Source organism: Scatophagus argus, chromosome 20, assembly GCF_020382885.2.
Source record: "Scatophagus argus isolate fScaArg1 chromosome 20, fScaArg1.pri, whole genome shotgun sequence".
NCBI classification, from domain to species: domain Eukaryota; kingdom Metazoa; phylum Chordata; class Actinopteri; family Scatophagidae; genus Scatophagus; species Scatophagus argus.
This window is the reverse complement of record NC_058512.1, coordinates 11,197,463-11,216,615: the sequence shown is the minus strand read 5'-3', so window position 1 is coordinate 11,216,615 and position 19,153 is coordinate 11,197,463. Positions and strand designations below refer to the sequence as shown.

At 41.0% G+C, this 19,153-nt stretch overlaps 1 protein-coding gene across 5 annotated transcripts in view; it reads left to right on the top strand.

Annotated features, from left to right (window-relative positions):
• ank1b (ankyrin 1, erythrocytic b) overlaps nucleotides 1–19,153 on the top strand; it is a 63,394-nt gene that overhangs the window by 33,449 nt on the left and 10,792 nt on the right. For 3 of the 5 annotated variants that reach the window (XM_046375354.1, XM_046375358.1, XM_046375355.1), the window contains 31 exons: nucleotides 437–622; nucleotides 967–1,065; nucleotides 1,230–1,328; nucleotides 1,507–1,605; nucleotides 1,756–1,953; nucleotides 2,310–2,408; nucleotides 3,018–3,116; nucleotides 4,155–4,253; nucleotides 4,508–4,705; nucleotides 5,043–5,141; nucleotides 5,366–5,464; nucleotides 5,695–5,892; nucleotides 6,071–6,169; nucleotides 6,602–6,700; nucleotides 6,953–7,051; nucleotides 7,323–7,415; nucleotides 7,584–7,656; nucleotides 7,834–7,854; nucleotides 9,256–9,379; nucleotides 9,659–9,722; nucleotides 10,058–10,170; nucleotides 11,126–11,350; nucleotides 11,904–12,058; nucleotides 12,278–12,489; nucleotides 14,205–14,409; nucleotides 14,605–14,701; nucleotides 15,263–15,491; nucleotides 15,866–15,994; nucleotides 17,395–17,514; nucleotides 17,780–17,864; nucleotides 19,011–19,085. In XM_046375354.1, the coding sequence (XP_046231310.1) occupies nucleotides 437–622; nucleotides 967–1,065; nucleotides 1,230–1,328; nucleotides 1,507–1,605; nucleotides 1,756–1,953; nucleotides 2,310–2,408; nucleotides 3,018–3,116; nucleotides 4,155–4,253; nucleotides 4,508–4,705; nucleotides 5,043–5,141; nucleotides 5,366–5,464; nucleotides 5,695–5,892; nucleotides 6,071–6,169; nucleotides 6,602–6,700; nucleotides 6,953–7,051; nucleotides 7,323–7,415; nucleotides 7,584–7,656; nucleotides 7,834–7,854; nucleotides 9,256–9,379; nucleotides 9,659–9,722; nucleotides 10,058–10,170; nucleotides 11,126–11,350; nucleotides 11,904–12,058; nucleotides 12,278–12,489; nucleotides 14,205–14,409; nucleotides 14,605–14,701; nucleotides 15,263–15,491; nucleotides 15,866–15,994; nucleotides 17,395–17,514; nucleotides 17,780–17,864; nucleotides 19,011–19,085 (3,889 nt within the window). The remainder of the gene's footprint in view (nucleotides 1–436; nucleotides 623–966; nucleotides 1,066–1,229; nucleotides 1,329–1,506; nucleotides 1,606–1,755; nucleotides 1,954–2,309; nucleotides 2,409–3,017; nucleotides 3,117–4,154; nucleotides 4,254–4,507; nucleotides 4,706–5,042; nucleotides 5,142–5,365; nucleotides 5,465–5,694; nucleotides 5,893–6,070; nucleotides 6,170–6,601; nucleotides 6,701–6,952; nucleotides 7,052–7,322; nucleotides 7,416–7,583; nucleotides 7,657–7,833; nucleotides 7,855–9,255; nucleotides 9,380–9,658; nucleotides 9,723–10,057; nucleotides 10,171–11,125; nucleotides 11,351–11,903; nucleotides 12,059–12,277; nucleotides 12,490–14,204; nucleotides 14,410–14,604; nucleotides 14,702–15,262; nucleotides 15,492–15,865; nucleotides 15,995–17,394; nucleotides 17,515–17,779; nucleotides 17,865–19,010; nucleotides 19,086–19,153) is intronic. The other 2 variants (XM_046375356.1, XM_046375357.1) reach the window with 1 other exon arrangement.

Genomic DNA, 19,153 nt, shown 5'->3' with positions numbered 1-19,153 from the left:
GGGAGCTTGTTCTCAAGGTTGTCCAGACCAGCCTTGCTGATGACTTGTAATAACCTCCTTAAATATCAAGTGTTCACATGTGGTGTGACGCCTTGCTTGAACAACCGTAAATTAGAACAAAATTGGAATGTGTGTTACACTGTAAAACAAAATCCTCTTATTAACTAATTTTATATTGGACAGAAGACCCATTTCTATCATTTTTTGACATTTTGCATCTTTAATAATGGAAAAAATAAGATTACAAGCAATATATAAGTAAGTGAGGTTTGTTTTCATGCTAAAAAAAAAACAAGCAGTAAGCGTCTGCTTCTCTAAAATGGCATCTCACCACTAGATGTAGCTTTTCTTACTCCTGCCTGTCCTTGACGTCCTTACCTCCTCTACTTTTTCCCGTCATCTCCCCATCTGTTTCACTTGCTGTTCACTCTGTCAGGATGGCTTCACTCCCCTGGCTGTAGCCCTCCAGCAGGGCCATGAGAATGTTGTGGCACTGCTAATCAACTATGGCACCAAGGGCAAGGTCCGCCTTCCCGCACTGCATATCGCTGCACGAAACGACGACACACGCACCGCTGCGGTGCTCCTGCAGAACGACCCCAACGCTGATGTTCTCAGCAAGGTAGACACATTCACTGGGACTGTGTGTGCACTGGAGTTGTGGCTTACTAACGATATTATGATGACACAATCAGCCAAAAAGGGAAATGCAGAACATTACAGCAATACAGTTAGTTACTTAATACAGTTTGATGCAACAGCTTTCTTTCAAAAGAATAATGCTATTTTATTATGAAAATAAAGCACAGTACCGTCTTTCTGTTGTCTAACTTTCGAATTTTGTCTCGAACTGTTATTCAATGTGTTTCATGTACTTTACCCTTGTTTTTTAAAGGTGATATAAATTGATCATAAATGTCCTCATTTACACCTTTATTCTCACAGTTGTCTATTGTGTCTCTGCAGACTGGTTTCACACCTCTCCATATTGCAGCTCACTATGAGAATATGAGCGTAGCCCAGCTGCTGCTGAACAGAGGAGCCAATGTAAACTTCACCCCAAAGGTTAGTTTACTTTTAAACTGATCTGAGAGGAATTATGTGGTTCACTTGTGTGTTCAGAGAAGAATAATCTAAAGGATACAGGAATCTTAACACTATACATTTTGTTGTTCTGTTAAACAGTGATGATTATTACTGCTGACCTATTCCTTCCCCTGCTTCTCTAGAATGGCATCACACCACTACATATAGCCTCCAGGAGGGGCAACGTGATGATGGTCAGATTACTGCTGGACAGAGGTGCACAGATCGATGCCAAAACTAAGGTAGTGCACTGGTTAGCTTTTGGAATTTTGTTTCCTGTACATGTTTAACCTTTTTCATATCTATTCCCACCATCTGTCTTTGTCCCTTCCTTTGGTCATCTCTCTCTCTCATGTTGTTTAACACTTTTGCAATTACTCCCCTGGCTCCTGGCCTCTTTGTTAACTCATCTCTTCGCAGGATGAGCTGACTCCTCTCCACTGTGCAGCCAGGAATGGTCATGTTCGCATCATTGAGATCCTCTTAGAACATGGCGCTCCCATCCAGGCTAAGACCAAGGTAGACAAATTGAAAGATATCCTGCATCGACTTTTATCCACTCCTGTCGTTGGTAATTCTGTACTGATTTTGACTTCACTAACATCTAACATCATAACATTTTTTTCATTTTTCTGCCTTTCCTGTGTCCCGTTCTTTTTCTCCTAACAGAACGGTCTTTCCCCCATCCACATGGCAGCTCAGGGGGATCACATGGACTGTGTCAGGCAGCTGCTGCAGTACAACGCTGAGATTGATGATATCACACTGGACCATTTAACCCCACTTCATGTAGCAGCCCACTGTGGTCACCATCGAATGGCCAAAGTCCTACTGGACAAGGGGGCCAAAGCCAATGCACGTGCTCTGGTAGGTTTTTGGTTGATTTTATTGTTCATTATTAAAGACTTTCAATTAAGTCTGATGTCTGTTATACTGCTCATGTTGTGAGGAAGTAAGCATTGTGGCAATGATAACTCTATAATTGTCCTGTATAATTTGATTATCTGTCTCTAGGGTTTTGTTGTTTTCATGTAGCTTAGAACAACTTCATTAAAGATGTGCAGCTTTATTTCCATTTGACTGAAGATACGCAAAAGACTGAAAGAAAATGAATCTGTTGCGCCCACCCAACTTTGAATCTGTGGATCAAGTGGCATAAAGTGACTTCAGAACTGTGCATTTGTGTAGCCTAGTTGCACCTAGTTTTTCCTTTTCATTTCCAGAATGGCTTCACCCCTCTCCATATTGCTTGCAAGAAGAACCACATGCGGTCCATGGACTTGCTACTTAAGCACTCTGCTTCCCTGGAAGCTGTCACAGAGGTGAGACGTTGTGACCACTCGGGAGAGAGTCTGAAAATGAAGCTTTCTCCCAAGTGGCATTCATAAAGCGTTTCCTCCCTTTTTTTGACAAGCATATGTCTGCATTTAGTGTCTGTACTTATTGCTTCTCAGTGCACATTTAAAGGTCCACTGTGTAGGATTCAGTGGCATTTGGGGGCAGAAATAGAATATAATATTCATAGTTATGTGTTGATTAGTATAATGAATGGTTTGAAACTAAGAATCACTGTTTTTTTTTGTTACCATAGAATGAGTAGTGGGTTCTCTTCCACTTACTGCCGTGTTGCGTCACCATTTTGCTACAGTAGCCCACAAACCAAACACTGAATCTACAGAGAGCCTTTTGTGTATTACGCGTTTTACATGTTTGACACTTTTTTAGTGAAGGGGAGGGTGGGGACAAGGGATGCCTCTAAATTCTATAAACTGGACCTTTAAGGTCAAGCAATGGTCGAACATGTGCAGCTTATGTGGTTTTGAAGCTACAAGACATGGGATGTATATTTACATTGTTATAACCCCTGTCTAACTCCTTGTTAGCTGGTAATGTTTGTTGAGCCTTGACTCCATCTGTGTTTGTGTGTGCAGTCTGGTCTTACTCCTCTTCATGTAGCAGCATTCATGGGCCATCTTAACATAGTGAAGAACCTGCTCCAGAGAGGGGCTTCGCCAAATGCTTCCAATGTGGTGAGTCCCCTTTTTTTTTTCCTCCCCCAACCTGAACTGAAGTTCTTTTTTATCCCTGTGGGTTGTTTCTCCGATTGTTGTGAATGCAATGTCTTAGGAACAGCTTTAGAGAATGTCTTCAAATATGTCACAAATATCCTCTTGGACCACACAGTGACATCAAAACGTTGAGCAAAAACACTTTTCTGTCCATTATTCAGCAGCATAACTCAGGAAGAGACCAGACCATATTTCACTTTTGGTCAGATAACAGACTGTTGACAGTAGTCTTCGGTATCCACCCTGAAACTGTGCTGATTGTATAGATTTTCTGTTAATCTCAGCACGTGTAGCCTCTTTGCAGTAACATCTGTATTTGTAGAATTGTAGTCCAGCACAAGCACATTGGTTTGATGACATTGGGCTTCAGGAGACATTGCACCATGTGAAGTTCTCTATCAGTCTGTACATATATTGTATGATTGTGGACAGACATGATTGGTGCCTGAACCTATACAAATGCAAAGCAGTAATTCGAGTCTTTTCTTTTTTCTTTTAGATTGCTTTCCAACATTGCTAATTGAGGGAATTAATATTTTGGTCAGATATACTCCAACAAAGTACCTTTTTTATGCTTGGACTTTTAAGAGAGAGTGAACTCCACACTGAATTCAATAATTAATTACTTGAGAAGATTAATTTCGTAGGTCAAACATTAAACAATTAGCCATAGATGTCTCAAGTCTCTTTTTCACCAGCAGCCAGTGCTGAGCATGACTTTCTTTCGAAATTAATAGACTGGTCTGAACCATGTCCCCTGTACGAACAAGGTAGATTTAAGTAAGATTTTTTTAAATTAAAAAATAAACTTGGTCAAAAATGAATAGAACTTATAATAAATTAAAGATTAAGATAAAAAGCTATGTGTTTTTGTAGGCTAGGATAAGCCCAGAAGTACTTGGCTTACAAGTTGAGTATGGCACTGTCCAAAAATAAGTGGTAATTGATACAAATAAAATACAAATGACGTACTATTAATGTATTCTGTATTTATTTCAGAAAGTGGAGACTCCCCTCCACATGGCCTCCAGAGCAGGACACTGTGAAGTTGCTCAGTTCTTACTGCAGAACGCAGCTCAAGTGGATGCCAAGGCAAAGGTACGAGCGGTGTAGTCTTGCTTACTTCCTCCGAGTATTCACTTTGTGGCTCTCTACAAAGAGAACTGCTGTCTGTCTCCCTCCCTGAGCTGGACAGAAAGTTTTACTTGTTCTTCAGGAGGTCATTGCCTTTTATTAGCATGCATCAGTTACAGATTCTGGTGGCTGGTCAGTAGTATTACTTCATTACCCAGTGCGTCACAACGTCACTTTTCCTATTTAAAAAATAACTGCCTTTTCTTCCTTGTGTCCAGGATGACCAGACACCCCTGCACTGTGCGGCTCGCATGGGCCACAAGGAGCTTGTCAAGCTGCTCCTTGAGCACAAAGCCAACCCCGACTCAGCCACCACTGCAGGCCACACACCCTTACACATCTCTGCACGTGAAGGACACATCCACACTATTCGAATCTTGTTGGATGCTGGGGCACAGCAGACCAAGATGACAAAGGTAAGATACAAATTTTAGCTTACTTACTGCAATTTCTGAAATATTTGTGTCTGGGAATGGTCTATTGTGAATGCATCCATTGTAATTTTTCTACTTCAGGCGCTCTTACTGATGTATATTATGCTTAGTTGTAATTTCTATAATTTTCCTCCTCATCCCTTTCTGATGTAGACAGTTTTATAGATGTTGAGTATTAGTAAAAATGCATATTTTCTAAACAATATTAAAATTAACACAAAAGCCTTGCTGCACTCTTCTGTTTTCCAACTACGGTTATAATATACAATGATGACAGGCATGGAATATCTTTCTCCTAATTTGGTTATCTTTTGAGCAGAAAGGCTTCACTCCTCTCCATGTGGCCTCTAAATATGGAAAGGTGGACGTTGCTGAGCTCCTTCTGGAGAGGGGAGCCAACCCTAACGCAGCTGGGAAGGTGAGACAATCTGTGCTTCCTGTAGCTCAGCTCCCTGAAGTACACAAACACAATAAAACACTCTTTGCAAGGCTACATGGAGAGCCCACATAAAGGTGATTTATTATGTTCTGTGTTTCATATATACATGTCTCTGTGTGTTTTTGTGTGTTTGTGGCCTTATATATCTGTACATGTCTATATATGTGTGTGTGTGTGTGTGTGTGTGTGTGTGTGTTTAACAGAACGGTCTGACACCACTTCATGTGGCCGTCCATCACAACAACTTGGATGTTGTTAAACTCCTGGTCAGCAAGGGAGGATCTGCACACAGCACTGCCCGAGTAAGATGCTCACATTTGCGTGTGCACATACTCACACAGGCAGGCCATCATGGCATGTCAACCCATCTTTGACACACATACCAAAACAAATGAGTGTGTGATACTTAAACATACAGTAACTTACATGACAGTCTTTGTGCTCTGAGCCACTCTCTCACAACAGCATTCAGTTTTTAATATAAGATTAGACATAAACAGGTGTATCTGTATGTCCTTGTTTCTCACTTCAGAATGGTTACACTCCTCTGCACATAGCAGCCAAGCAGAACCAAATAGAGGTGGCCAGTTGTCTGCTGCAGAATGGGGCATCGCCCAATGCAGAGTCCCTGCAAGGCATCACGCCCCTACACCTGGCTGCACAGGAGGGGCGACCCGACATTGTGGCCTTGCTCATTTCGAAACAGGCCAATGTGAATCTGGGAAACAAGGTATAATATTGTAATGAAATTTGATTTACATCACTTTCAACCTTCAAAATTGTATTTCTTTTTAAAGTTGTATAGTTGTTACACTATATGGTATCGAGGAAAGTGAATATACCTTGAAAATGCTGTTTTTAAAAGCCATGTTGTTCATATTTCCTGTTCATTCCTCCCTGGCTTTTAGAATGGATTGACTCCACTCCATCTTGTCGCTCAGGAAGGTCATGTGGGAATCGCTGACACACTGGTCAAACAAGGAGCCTCGATTTATGCTGCCTCACGGGTAAGTTACACCACTTCCGCTGCTACACGGAATGATAAAATGGGTATTATAAGCTGACGAGATTTAAAAGATGAGGCTGGAAAAAAGAGCCACAGGATTTTAGAACCAATTTGAAATAATATAATTTCTTTTTTAGCCAAAGAAATTTTAATATGAATATTTAATGCACTGCATGTGGGCTAAGATATTACAAATTGAAAACTTATTTAAAATCTATCACAAAAGTATAATATACAATATAAAAATTTGATTTATAAAAGAAGATGATGTGTGTTTTAAATGAATGCATAATCATTTATCAGCTTGTCTAGTGTTTGTACAATTTTTCATGGTAAAGTTAGTAACAGTTTTAAATACGATCCAAGCTGTCTATAAGGATTCATTAATAAAGCCACGAAACAACAGCAAACTCTCTCTCCATCTTTGTCCCAGATGGGCTACACACCCCTTCATGTGGCCTGTCACTATGGCAACATCAAGATGGTGAAATTCCTTCTGCAGCACCAGGCCCACGTCAATTGCAAGACGAGGGTAAGCTCTGTCTATCTCACCTGTATGACTTTATGTGACTGCACAAGAACCCAATGATTCGCTGTGTTTCATGTGTATGTGTCTGGTGCTTGGTGTCGGTACTATGAAACTTAATCAAAACATTGCTTAACCTCCAGAAATTAGTTAACCAGCATGAGCAGATTGAATGAGATGCAAAAATCATAGATTAATATGCAACTCTCTCTGTGTTTCTTCTTTTGTCTGACCATCCTGCCTCTTTTTTTTCTCCAGATGGGCTACACCCCTTTGCACCAGGCAGCTCAGCAGGGCCATACTGATATTGTCACCCTGTTGTTGAAACATGGAGCCCAGCCCAATGAGATTACTTCGGTGAGACACCTTTAGCAATACCTTATCCTGTTAGAATCTTGCCTTTAACACTGGGCATTCCCTCTGTTACATTGTATGTAAAAAGTACCTAAGTACATCATACCTACATTTATTTGCATTCTGTTTGCAAGTTATTTATGTTTATTGACTTTGTGTTTTATGCTTATATTTTGACATACAACTTAAGGGTTGGCAAAATACCAGATGTTGATTTTACTTGAAACATCTATGGAGCTATTTTGCATGATGCTTCTCATTTTTGTCTGTATAGAACGGGACATCACCTCTGGGAATTGCTAAGCGACTGGGTTACATCTCTGTCATTGATGTGCTGAAACTGGTTACTGAGGAGTCGGTCTCCACGGTGAGCAACACATCATGCATGGTTCGCATGGTTACACCAGTACGCAAAGAAGTAGCCTTGACACACCGTGACTCAGACGTTCAATCAAATGACTGTCACGATAATTTTCAGCTCCCTCATGTCTCTGCCATATCTCTCGCTCTTGCAACCTCCTCCTGCCCTTCACAGATCACTGCAGAGAAGCATCGGATGAGTTTTCCTGAGACAGTTGATGAGATTTTGGATGTTTCAGAAGATGAAGGTAGGTTTTCCAATTTAATCTTGACAACCACTGTACAGCTTTGATAATTCATTTTCAGCTGTGATTCAGTACTTTTGTAGAAGAAGACTGTATGGGACATACACTGACACTTCACAGTACCATGAACTTAAATATGTACACGACTGTTTATAACACCCTTTTCCATTTGTTTTGTAGGGGTTGCCCAGCTAACCTTAGGTAGGATTGTGTCTGTATCTCTAACTTGTCCGGTCAGGTGGCTAGTGAACTTGTGCCTTCATTGCAAATGCACTTTCTCATTTTCTCTGTGTGTCACTAATTGTCTTTTCTAATCAGTTCCTCTGCTCTGAACTCCAGCCCTGTTTGCTCCTCTCTGTCTTTATCTTCTCTATCTTGATTCTCTCCTCCTCTCCCTCTCGCTCAGAGATTTATTTTTTTTAAAAAAAAGTGTCTGTTTTTCATCAGCATGTAGTCACGACATTTTCCTTTTACCAGCGTTCAGTGCACATCTGTCCGTGGATTCATTATTGACAGATCTTCACTATTTAAAAGACAAATGGCTCTCTTCCATATCCAGACAGTTTGAAAATGAGTGCTCCTACCATTTACTGCCTAATTGATCAATAAGCTGATTATACACACGCTGTGCCCCAGCTGTGACACTCTCTTACAAATAGCATGCACAGTTGCTGTTTATGCAGTGTGTTTGTGCTTTAAAGAAATTCAGAATTAAATCAAATTAGTGGAATTTTTACAACAGCATTTTATATGCAGGCTCCATTTTTAATCTGTTTTGTTCTTGTACTTGTTTAATTGTATTGCTTTTTTCCTCTTTAACATTTTTGTCTACCTGTGCAGCTTGTACCAATGAATGTCTAATTGTATGTCAGCAGCTCTTTTTTTGTGAAGTGGTTTATGGTTTACTATTGTTGTTATGATTATTATTTCAATATCATTCCTCCTTAATAATTGAGGTATTTTCTCCTACACAGAAACAACCATCACCACATGTGATTTCATCTTTAATGGGCATGCTCACTATAAAAGCTATCACCAGGTGCCTTGCAGTTTGCCGTCCATGCAGTGTCCTAAACTGTGTTAATATTCAGTGTCTTCTAGTCCTCTTCTTTCACTCCTTTGGTTTCCATTGGCTCTGATTGTTGTTGGTTTGACTCCATCGCTTAGACTCAAATATTTCAGAGTGTTTTGTGACCATTTTTTTGTGGTTTCATGAAGGTGGAGGGATGGGAAGGATGGTGGTGTCAATAAATACTGCTTTCATCTATCCAGAGTCAAGTGACATTATTTTGGTTCAGCTGGGGACATCAGCCAGTTCAAGATATTGTCACTTATTAAAAACAAATGAAAAAGAAGCCTTAAAGCATTGGGGGTGGGGGTGTGTGGGGGGGTGAATTCAATTGGCAGATTTTTGTACTTGATTTAAGTAACGAGAAGCTTTTTACGGCTGAGTGGAAGAACTGAGATCAACATCATTTTGCCCTGTTTTCCCCTGGTCTCGTGCTTTTCTCTCTTAATTGTGTGCAAACCTGTTCTTTGCAAGTTTTCTTTTTTCTTCTTTGCTTCTCTTCCACCTTTCTTAGCTCTTTATTTTGCCCACAGGAGATGAGTTGCTCGGGATGGATGGAGCACGCTATTTGAAGCTTGATGACTTCAAGGACCAGGACGATGACTTCCTCTCCCCAAAGAAAACCCTTAGAGACTTTGAGGGTGGCATGGGTACCACGTAAGTCATGTTTTTTGCATTTGAATTGTCTGGTAAGGAGCATGCATGTGACAGTTTTGAACTTGTTTTGATTTAGTTTGGAGAATACCTAACATAATAAATATTATATAATGAGACTGAGTGAGTAGTTAAATGGCGGGCATACATCATTTACATTTTCACAGTTCTAAACTATGAGAAGGCTGAGATAAAATTAATTTGACTTTTTTTTTTTTATTATTAAATTGCAGATCAGTGGTCAGCTGTTGACTCACACTATTCTCACTTCCCCCTCTACAGGCCATATTCTCCTGCTATTCCCAGGATCCCTTGTGTGTCTCCAGAGACTGTACTACTGGATCAGGTATTCTAAACTCATGATGCGTAAAGGGTGCTTTACATTTTGCATTAATGTCTTTATCTCTCCTTTTGGTTTCTGATTTTCTGTTCATCTATTCTGTTAGACTGTCTCCTCTCTTTCTGGATTATTCTCTGTCTTTTTGTTCTCTCTTCTTTCACCTCTTTCATTGTGCTATATTTTGATTATCACCTTCTCCCCTCCCTCTCTCCTTTCTTATTTCTTCTCTGTCACTCGCCGTTGCTTTTGTCTGTGCGTTAATCTTAATCTTTTCAGTCATGGTTGTTTTACTTCCTCTCCATTTTTCACTGCCTGTCGTTTTTCTCCCTCTGTGACCTCAGCACACCCCCGTCCCACTGCCAAAGGAGTATGACGAAGACTCGCTTATACCGAGCAGTCCAGCTACAGAGACTTCAGACAATGTCAGCCCTGTGGCCAGCCCGATTCACACTGGGTCAGCTAATGAAACTTTTTATTGCATGTTAATCCTCATTTTTAAAGCTTTATTTATGTTAAATTATGTTACAGATTACGTTTGCTTGTTTGGCTTATCATAAAGAGTGGATTTTTGCAGGCTTAGTGAGATTACTAACATTTGAAGAATATGTTGAAAGCACAGAATGTAAACGTGCAAGACAGTGGAGATGGAATAAGTGAAAAATATGTACGGATCAGTCAAAGAACCCTCTAATTGAGAGGAAGAAGGTATGTTCACAAGCTCCACTACTAACAATGCAGCACTTTGCTGAATCATCCCTCATCTGTTATGAACACTGATGTTATAACGTCCCTGACATCAAAACATCAGTGATGCCAAAACATGAGTGATGATGACCAGCAGACAAGACTGAAACACAGATGCTCCACCCACCAGCTCACCAGCTGTCCCCGTGTTTACGTTTTGCTTTAAACTGCTGATGCATAAAATGTGTGTAATTAAAGCATCTTAAGTTTCAGAATGTTAAGGAATGTTTCTGTTTATTAAGTCTGCCTAGTCATAACTTATGCACAGCACAGTGAGTCAGCTTGTGAAAAGATAACTGAAAATAAAATGAGGGTGTAAAGAGGAAAGAGTCACCCTGCCACACGGACACACACGCACACACACCTCTGTATGAAGCTGCTTGTCTAATGTGGGATCAAACAGCATGGGGCTCTCTTTTTACGTCATTCTTGCTGCGTTTGGTGGCCATTGCAGATCACCTGTCCTCCCAGCCCATATTGAGACACACAAATGAAAAGTCACCCTCATCTTGGCTTCTCTTCCGACTCCTTAAGTGTTCTGGTTGTTAAATGTCATGTGCCTGTGTTTTTTGACTCTAAGTGCATCTTGATCATAAAGTTTAAAGACTATTAAATGACTATCTGAACCTTTTCTTGTAATCATCATATCACTTTTTGACTCTCAGCTTCCTGGTGAGTTTTATGGTGGATGCCCGAGGAGGCTCCATGCGTGGCAGCAGACACCACGGCCTGCGAGTTATCATTCCTCCTCGAACCTGCACTGCCCCAACACGCATTACCTGCCGTCTGGTCAAACCTCAGAAACTGACCACTCCTCCTCCGCTGGTGGAGGGGGAGGGACTAGCAAGCCGTATCATCTCCTTAGGGCCTTCCAGTATGCAGTTTCTTGGGTGAGTCAACTTATATACTTGATAGGTTTCCTGAAAATACGCTTTCTCTTTCATTAACTTATATTATTTATGGAACATTTTAAAGATTATTGAAGTAGAGCACCAGCTGTCAAGTTAAACAGAAAGTAGAGGTAAAACTTACTTTTGCTGAATTTGTGTAAGGTAATGGCAGTAATATGCTGTCGAAATGGGAGTTGTTCATCTCGAAATTGCACTTCCTTTTCCGATGCTGATGAGCATGTTTTTATCGTAGGTATGTTTAAGCAATAAACCCCAAAAAATAATGGGGCCTAGAGGTTGAAGAAGCGGCTTGTGACCGGAGGGTCCCTGAACTGGCTCCCAATAAAACTGTAAACAATGGATTGGTCCTCACAACAATAATCTTACAATGAAAATTGATGTTACTGTTTCCTTCCTTCAAACAAGGCAAGAACATCTGTTCTTGGAATTCTATTCAATTTTTTTGTTTCAGACTAATCCATGGTGCTTTGTGTGTTGAATAGAAGTATAAGCCTGAAACTGATTTTAATGCATGTTTTCTTGGTTCTTACAGGCCTGTAATTGTTGAAATCCCCCACTTTGCCTCACTGGGCCGAGGGGACCGAGAGCTTGTGGTCCTCCGCAGTGAAAATGGCTCAGTCTGGAAGGAACATCGCAATCGCTATGGTGATGAAGTGCTGGAAACTATTCTGAATGGCATGGATGAAGGTCAGTGTGTCTCTTTGTGAGAGACTGCATGCTTGCACATATGTCAGTTGTAAACTGATTTATGACCCTGGAGTTACAGAACAAGGACACAGGGTGGAGATACTTTTTTATGGGAGAGTTGTCTAAGCAACGACAGACACAAAGATATATTTTGTCTCACCTGGACACGTGTGATAAAATACAAGAACCTTCTTCCTTTTCACTCCTTCCTGTGTGTAGATTTGGAGAGTCATGACGAGCTGGAGAAGAAAAGAATTCGTCGGATCATCTCCACCGACTTCCCCCTCTACTTCGCTGTGGTCTCGCGCATTCAGCAGGAGAGCGATCTGATCGGCCCAGAGGGTGGCCGGCTGACCAGTAAGCTGGTGCCCCAAGTCGAGGCCATCTTCCCCGAGACAGCTGTTACCAAGAGAGTGAGGCTGGGACTGCAGGTAAGTCGAAAAGTCAGCGATTTGAACAGTAATAGAGATGAGTGAGCAGAAGTGATGAAGAGGAGTGGGAATTGCAGATTTAAAAAACGTGACATAGATCCTGTGTAGATCTTTCATAATTGCTCAGTTGTTTGTTATTGTGCTTGTACAACAGAGAAAATCTGGTTCTTTTCGTAAAATTACTGAGGGCAGATGTTTGAATTACATAAACAGCTGACTCTCAGTCTGTAACTCAGTGTTCTGTGCCAACGTGTTTACCTGTGAATTTCCTGTTTGTGCTGCCTTCAGTCTGTTTGAGTTAAGATTTGACAGATTTCATATCCTGAAGTTGATGTTCTGTCTGTTGGACAAATTAGCCTGAATATGTCAGAGTTGTACATCAGTCATCGAGAATGAATGTGTGGTACTGTTGACTGCAGACAGATGCTTTCTCCTATTATTGTGAATCTTGATGTTTGAAGGAAGTTGACATGAACTGTTTTTTGCATGTTTTTTTCCCATTTACTTCAAATTATGTATATGATATATTTTTCAGATGTATTTCTATTGACTTACTTCTCTTATAGTTGGTTTCCATTATTTAATTATATTATAAGTGAATCGCAGTGAACATAAAATATGCTTTTACTGAAACTGAATTGGATATAAACACTAACTTTTGTTTCTTATATACAGTTTTAAAACTGCTTAAAAATATTTAGGACTACGTCAGTCAACATTTGTCTTAAAGAAAGAAGCAAATTTGTTTTATCAGGACCTCAGCCCACTTCAAGCCAGTAAAGAAAAGTAAGGATACAAACAGAAATCTCCAAAAATAACCAAAACTGTTCTAACTTTAAGCATGTAGAAGAACTGAGTGAGGGGGAAAACAATCATGACATTTCAGATACTTTGTGACATTAAGTTTACCCTGAATCACCCTGAAAGTCAAGAACCAGGAGACATGACCTGAAGAGCATCTCAGCCTGTCATACCATACTGCACCATTTTTAAATTAGCATTTGTGGCACATAGTGTCTGTCCTGCCTAACTGGAGCTTTTGGCCAAGGTGTTGCTAACTGTCTTCCATCCAGACACATATATGGGACCTTGGCAAATACTCATGCTGACTATCTCTTTTCAAAAAACAACAAAACACCCTGTCTTGGTTTTATTTGTTCACAACTGAACAATTACGCTGGAGTTTGATTTTCTACATTTCAGTTTTGTTTTTGTTTTTTTTTCCGGTCACTTCAGCATACATTGTTTACATTGTATGAGAAAGCACAGATTTGCTGTTTAAGGAAACTGCATGAGTTTTTGCTTTGCCTTATGCTGCTCTGTTTATGTTTTCCTTTTATCCAGCCATTCATCACTCCTCAGTTCCCTGATTTAAGTTGTGAGCCACACTGACTGAGCTGGTGCACTGATCTGAGTTGGGTCAGATGTGAAATATAAATGGGTTGCATGTGTGAGTATGGCTGTGAGTTTGACATTTCAGTCTCTTGCACGTGCTGCTTTGTTTTGTTTTTGTATCCACCCCTTATTTCCTACCTTCTGCCTATTTACTATCCCTCTAGATCACCTGTACTTCAGCTTTTAAACTGTGTTTGTGCTTGCATTTATCTTTAACATATTCTATGTACCCAGCCTTCTTCAACTTCATACGCTTTAAGCTGTATGTTCTGACATCCTCCTTTTTAATAATTCCCACCTCCCCAACACTTCCACCCCAGGCGCAGCCAATCCCTGATGAACTGCTGACTCGGCAGCTTGGGAACCAGGCGACCTTCAGCCCAGTGGTTACCATAGAACCACGCCGACGCAAATTTCACCGTCCAATTGGGTTGCGCATTCCTTTGCCACCGTCCTGGAGGGAGAGTCCTCGGGATGCTGGGGAGGGTGATACCACCAGCTTGCGCCTCCTCTGCAGTGTCATTGGTATTATCGACTGTGAAATTAATCAAAAAGTTCAGAAGTTTGCCAACTTTTTCTGTGAAGTAATGAAACTATTTGTATGGTTTGATTTTTGTGGATGTACCTATAACATAACACATGCTTCAAATTGGTGTATGTAGACATCTGTTAGCTCGGTTATCAGGGCATGAATGACACAATGTGCTTGTTGTGTGTCAGGTGGCACAGCACCAGCTCAGTGGGAGGACATCACTGGAACCACCAAGCTGATGTATGCCAACAGCTGTGCAAACTTTACTACCAATGTTTCTGCAAGGTGAGGAAAAAAACATTCACATTAATTTTTTCCCATAATGATCAGATATCAGTGATATGCAAGTCTGCTGCCAGTTATCCTTCTAATGAGTGACTGAAGCCTGAAGAAACCAGGGTGATCAGTAGTTAAACTTTAGAATATAGTTTATTCGCATCAAAAATGTATATATATATATATGGCAGTCATACTGTATATGGCAGTGTGTGGTCTGTGTGCTTGGGCAGTATGTCGTTTAGCAAGAGAGACAAAAGGAAAAAAGGACTTATTGGGAGTTATTGGAGACGTTTGGATCACACAAATCGGAAAAAGTTCTTTGGGTCCACCACTTGAATCTAATTCTAGAAACCGTATAATACTAATGATAATAGTGTAGCCTAATCTTTGTTAGCTAGAATTAACGTTATAAACAAAGCTTCGAATGATTCAGAACAGCTCTGCGATCACGACAAATTTTTCATCAGTCAGCTTTGTGTTCCTGTGCTCTTGCACACTTTATATTGTTAATCAAGTTTCTATCTACTGCTTTCATCCTTATCCTTTCTCTTCTTTCACTTTATCCAGATTCTGGCTAGCAGACTGTCCACGCACGGCAGAGGCAGTGACCTTTGCCAATTTGCTGTACCGGGAGCTGATGTCTGTTCCATATATGGCCAAGTTTGTTATTTTTGCCAAGATGAATGAGGCGCGTGAGGGACGCTTGCGTTGTTACTGCATGACGGATGACAAGATGGACAAAACGCTGGAGCTGCATGAAAACTTCACTGAAGTGGCCCGAAGTCGAGACATCGAGGTGAGCACAAGAAAACATAGCCGAGTTCACAAGAAGGTGTTACGGACAGCAGGGGTCATGGTAACCTTATAAGTAGTCCCCAAACAAATATTTTTCACATAACTATGATGATTTATATAATATGGATTTAATTGTGGCTTAGATATACTCACTCTATACTTCAGAAGTTGCTCCCAAAATGTTGCTTTATTGGAAGGCATGATATTGCAGGTAGACAGGAGAGAGGTGTCATCCGCACACTGGATTTGGCATTTGCGTCTTACGATATCGATCCGCACCCTCCCTGTTTTACAAGGGTAGAATCCTTTTGGGCAGATTCTTTCGCTGCTGTGATTTATCTTGCCATCCTGAACATTTTATGAACCTCTCTGCAGCTGATGGAGGGCATGCCACTGCACCTCGAGTGTTCTGGAAACCTAGTGCCCATCAGGAAGGCGACCCAGCAGCCTCGCAGCTTCAGCTTCCAGGCATTCAGAGATAACAGACTGCCTGTCTCTGTCAAGGTCTGTCTCTATCTGACTGTTCATATGCCTGCTTCTCTATCACTCGCTATGTGTTCATACTGTACTGTGGTTTTGTTTCTTCAGTTTTTGGATTCAGTGTGTCAAGGATGCTCTCACCAGTTAGCCAGTTTCCCTCCTGAGCGCACACCTGTCAATCACCCAAACAACCTATTCATATGGTGGTTTTTGTGTGTTTGCTTTCCGCTGTCATATTTGCCAGGCTGTCTCTCAGTTTGTCCCCCCCCATTAGCATGTTAATGTTAAGGTAACAGTGCAGCACTTTGTTCTCTCTGCACTCATTTAGGACTGTAGCAACACCACGCACAAGAAAGTAAAATGTATACCTGAAAAACATTGAGGTTAAGAAAACAATTACAGTATGGAGGTACATCAGTGAGCATTACTATTATTGATTATTTTTGTTTTTTTTATATCAATATGTTTCTTGGTCTGTGTATGTCTGTCTGTTCTTTTCTGTCAAATCGTGATCATTCTTTCTCAACAAATGAGTTTAAGATTGTCCAGATTTGTCCCAGATTGTTTTTTTTCCTAGTTTGATTCTCTTTCTGCTTCATTTTGATCAATTTATTTTTGATCAATGTGTCCCATGTCTCTGGTTACAGATGTATCACTGTAAAATTAGTTCTTCTTCCTTTCCAGCAGTTTTTGACCTGCATTTTATTAATATTATTTAAACCTTCTCTTGCACAGACTTTCCTGCGTGTGCGTGTCTTTTTCGTGCCTGTCTCATTATCATATCACCGTCTTTTTATTGTTCATTTTGTATGGTAATCCATCTATTTGTCAGTGTGACACACTACTGTTCAGTATCAGTCAGATAAATTGATAAATACCTATTTATTACAGTGTAGCCAAGCAACAAACAACTTACCTTTCTGTCTGTCAACTCTCTTGGGTAATTGTTTGCATGTCCTGTGACTCCCTCACTGTCTTTGCCTGCCTTCCTATCTTGCGGCCTTGCCTGTCCGTATGTGTCTGTCTCACTGTCTCTCTTTCTCTCTCTCACGGTCACTCTGTAATTGTCTGGTCTGACAGATGTCCAGGTAAAATGTGCAGGTAAATCTCTCTCTCTCGCCTGCCTGTGGACTGCTTCAATCCCTGTTTCCCCCTGCTTCTCGTCCCATGTTACTGCGCCACATGGTCAAGACATTGTGGAGAAATCTAATACCTGTTTTGATCTGTCCCCCCCCACCCCCCTTTCCTCTCTCTTGCTCTGTTTCATTTTCTTCTCATGCTTGCTTCTTTTCTCCAACCCATTGTCTTTCATTCCTCTATCTGGTCTCTTTTTTCCCTACATTTTCTCCCTCCATATTCTCCATCTTCGTCTTCGGTCTTTTCTTTTTCTTTTTTTCTCTCTGCCTGTCATGTCTCTCTGTTAGGTCAGAGATAGTAACAAGGATGCCACTGGGTTTTTGTCCTTCCTGCGGAAGTGCACCAAGTACGAGGACACACAGCATGTACTGTGTAACCTTAACATAACCATGCCGCCATGTGTCAAGGTAAGGTCTTGCAAACACCTCTACGCAAGTACACATATGCAAAAAAAGGCATTTTGAAAAGAACCACAGTGGTTAAAAAGATTCATGCACATTCTGTTGATACATATAATACGCACTCACATTCATCTATCTTTTCATTGTACCAGCAGTCCACCAAATATCCCAAATGTCTTCCACGCCAAACAGTGGGTGTGATAATAGTGCTATATTAACGATACGTAGGTGATTATAATGTGATTTTGTTCTTTTGAAACAAATTTTTTAGGTTGTTGGAAGTGAGGAACGCAGACGAACTTTAACCCCCCTCGCCCTGAGGGAACGCTACAGCGCACTGAACGAGCCCGGTGTGGGTGAGTCCATCACTGCCTGGCCCTCAGTCCTCTCCTGATTTATACACAGTGGAGATGGGCACTGAATGTTGCACCGCCCCTTTACCCACAACCCTTAGCTTTCCACTCTACCCTCTCTATTTCCTCCTATCTGTCTCGCGTGCACGCATGGCACAAAGACTGAGCCTTGTATGCAATGCACTGCTCTACAGTATGCCCCTGAGTTCTTGGCAGTGCAGTTAGAGGAAACCGTATTGAATGTGCAACCAAAAATTGAGCAGCAGTCCCCAACATGACCCAAAATGGCTCCACGGCACATGGCAAATTAGCCTTTTCTTACTAAAGTGTCCTGGTAGCTATGAAAACCGATGAATGACTTCTGTGATTGGTTTGCATGGCGCTGATGTCTCCACTGCGATTTCCACTGGCATGGCAGCAGATATTGTTAGCACTGTAGCTTAGCATTGGGAATGGGCAGGACCTCGCAGTGGAGCTAGACAGAGGAGTCCTAATATTGATTGGCCTGCTGTAAATGAACAGAGTATAGATGGCCTGGTTAGTTTAAACGTTGCTGGTGGCGTGGAGGAAGTGTGAGTTTACGGGGAAAGGCCTTTTCTGTCTATCAAGTACACAGCGCTGCTACATTGCACCTCAGTCCCTCTATAATGGTTACTGAATGCTACTTTGATTGGTGGGTCTAACACCTGAATGAACCCCAAATTCTGTCCCCTCCTGTCCATATGGTGTGTTTACCCTGAAGATTATTTGGACACAAACAGTGTTGTGGGTATTGCTCATTTCTTTCAACAGAGCAATGCTTTCTTCAAGGTGAGTATTGTTAATAACTGTAATGACAAATAAGTCAGCATCATTTTAGGATACATAACATTCATTGAGACCAAATATCTAATAGCATCTGTCTGCAGTATTTGTGTGTTTATCAATAACACACACTTGGATAGTCAAAAAGTTGACGTTTCTGTCTATTAAGTCCCAACCAAGCACTGAATACCTGTAGACCTAGTCCCTTGAATGTCAGCTGGACAATTCTGACTTACACTTAATATATTTCTGTTAAATTAGAGTAAGAGTTACTGTCACATAAGTTTAGTATATTTATGCTTACTTTTCTTGGTGACAGTGGATTTTTTTTACTTTCCTCTTTAGCCACAGTAAATGCCATGGAGAGGACCGAGATCAAGATCAACATCATATCTGAGCAACTGGGTTTAAGCTGGGCAGGTTAGTTATTTGAAAAATCAAATGAGCTATCAGTTTACTGCATCTGTTTCTTATGTTATGTATTTATC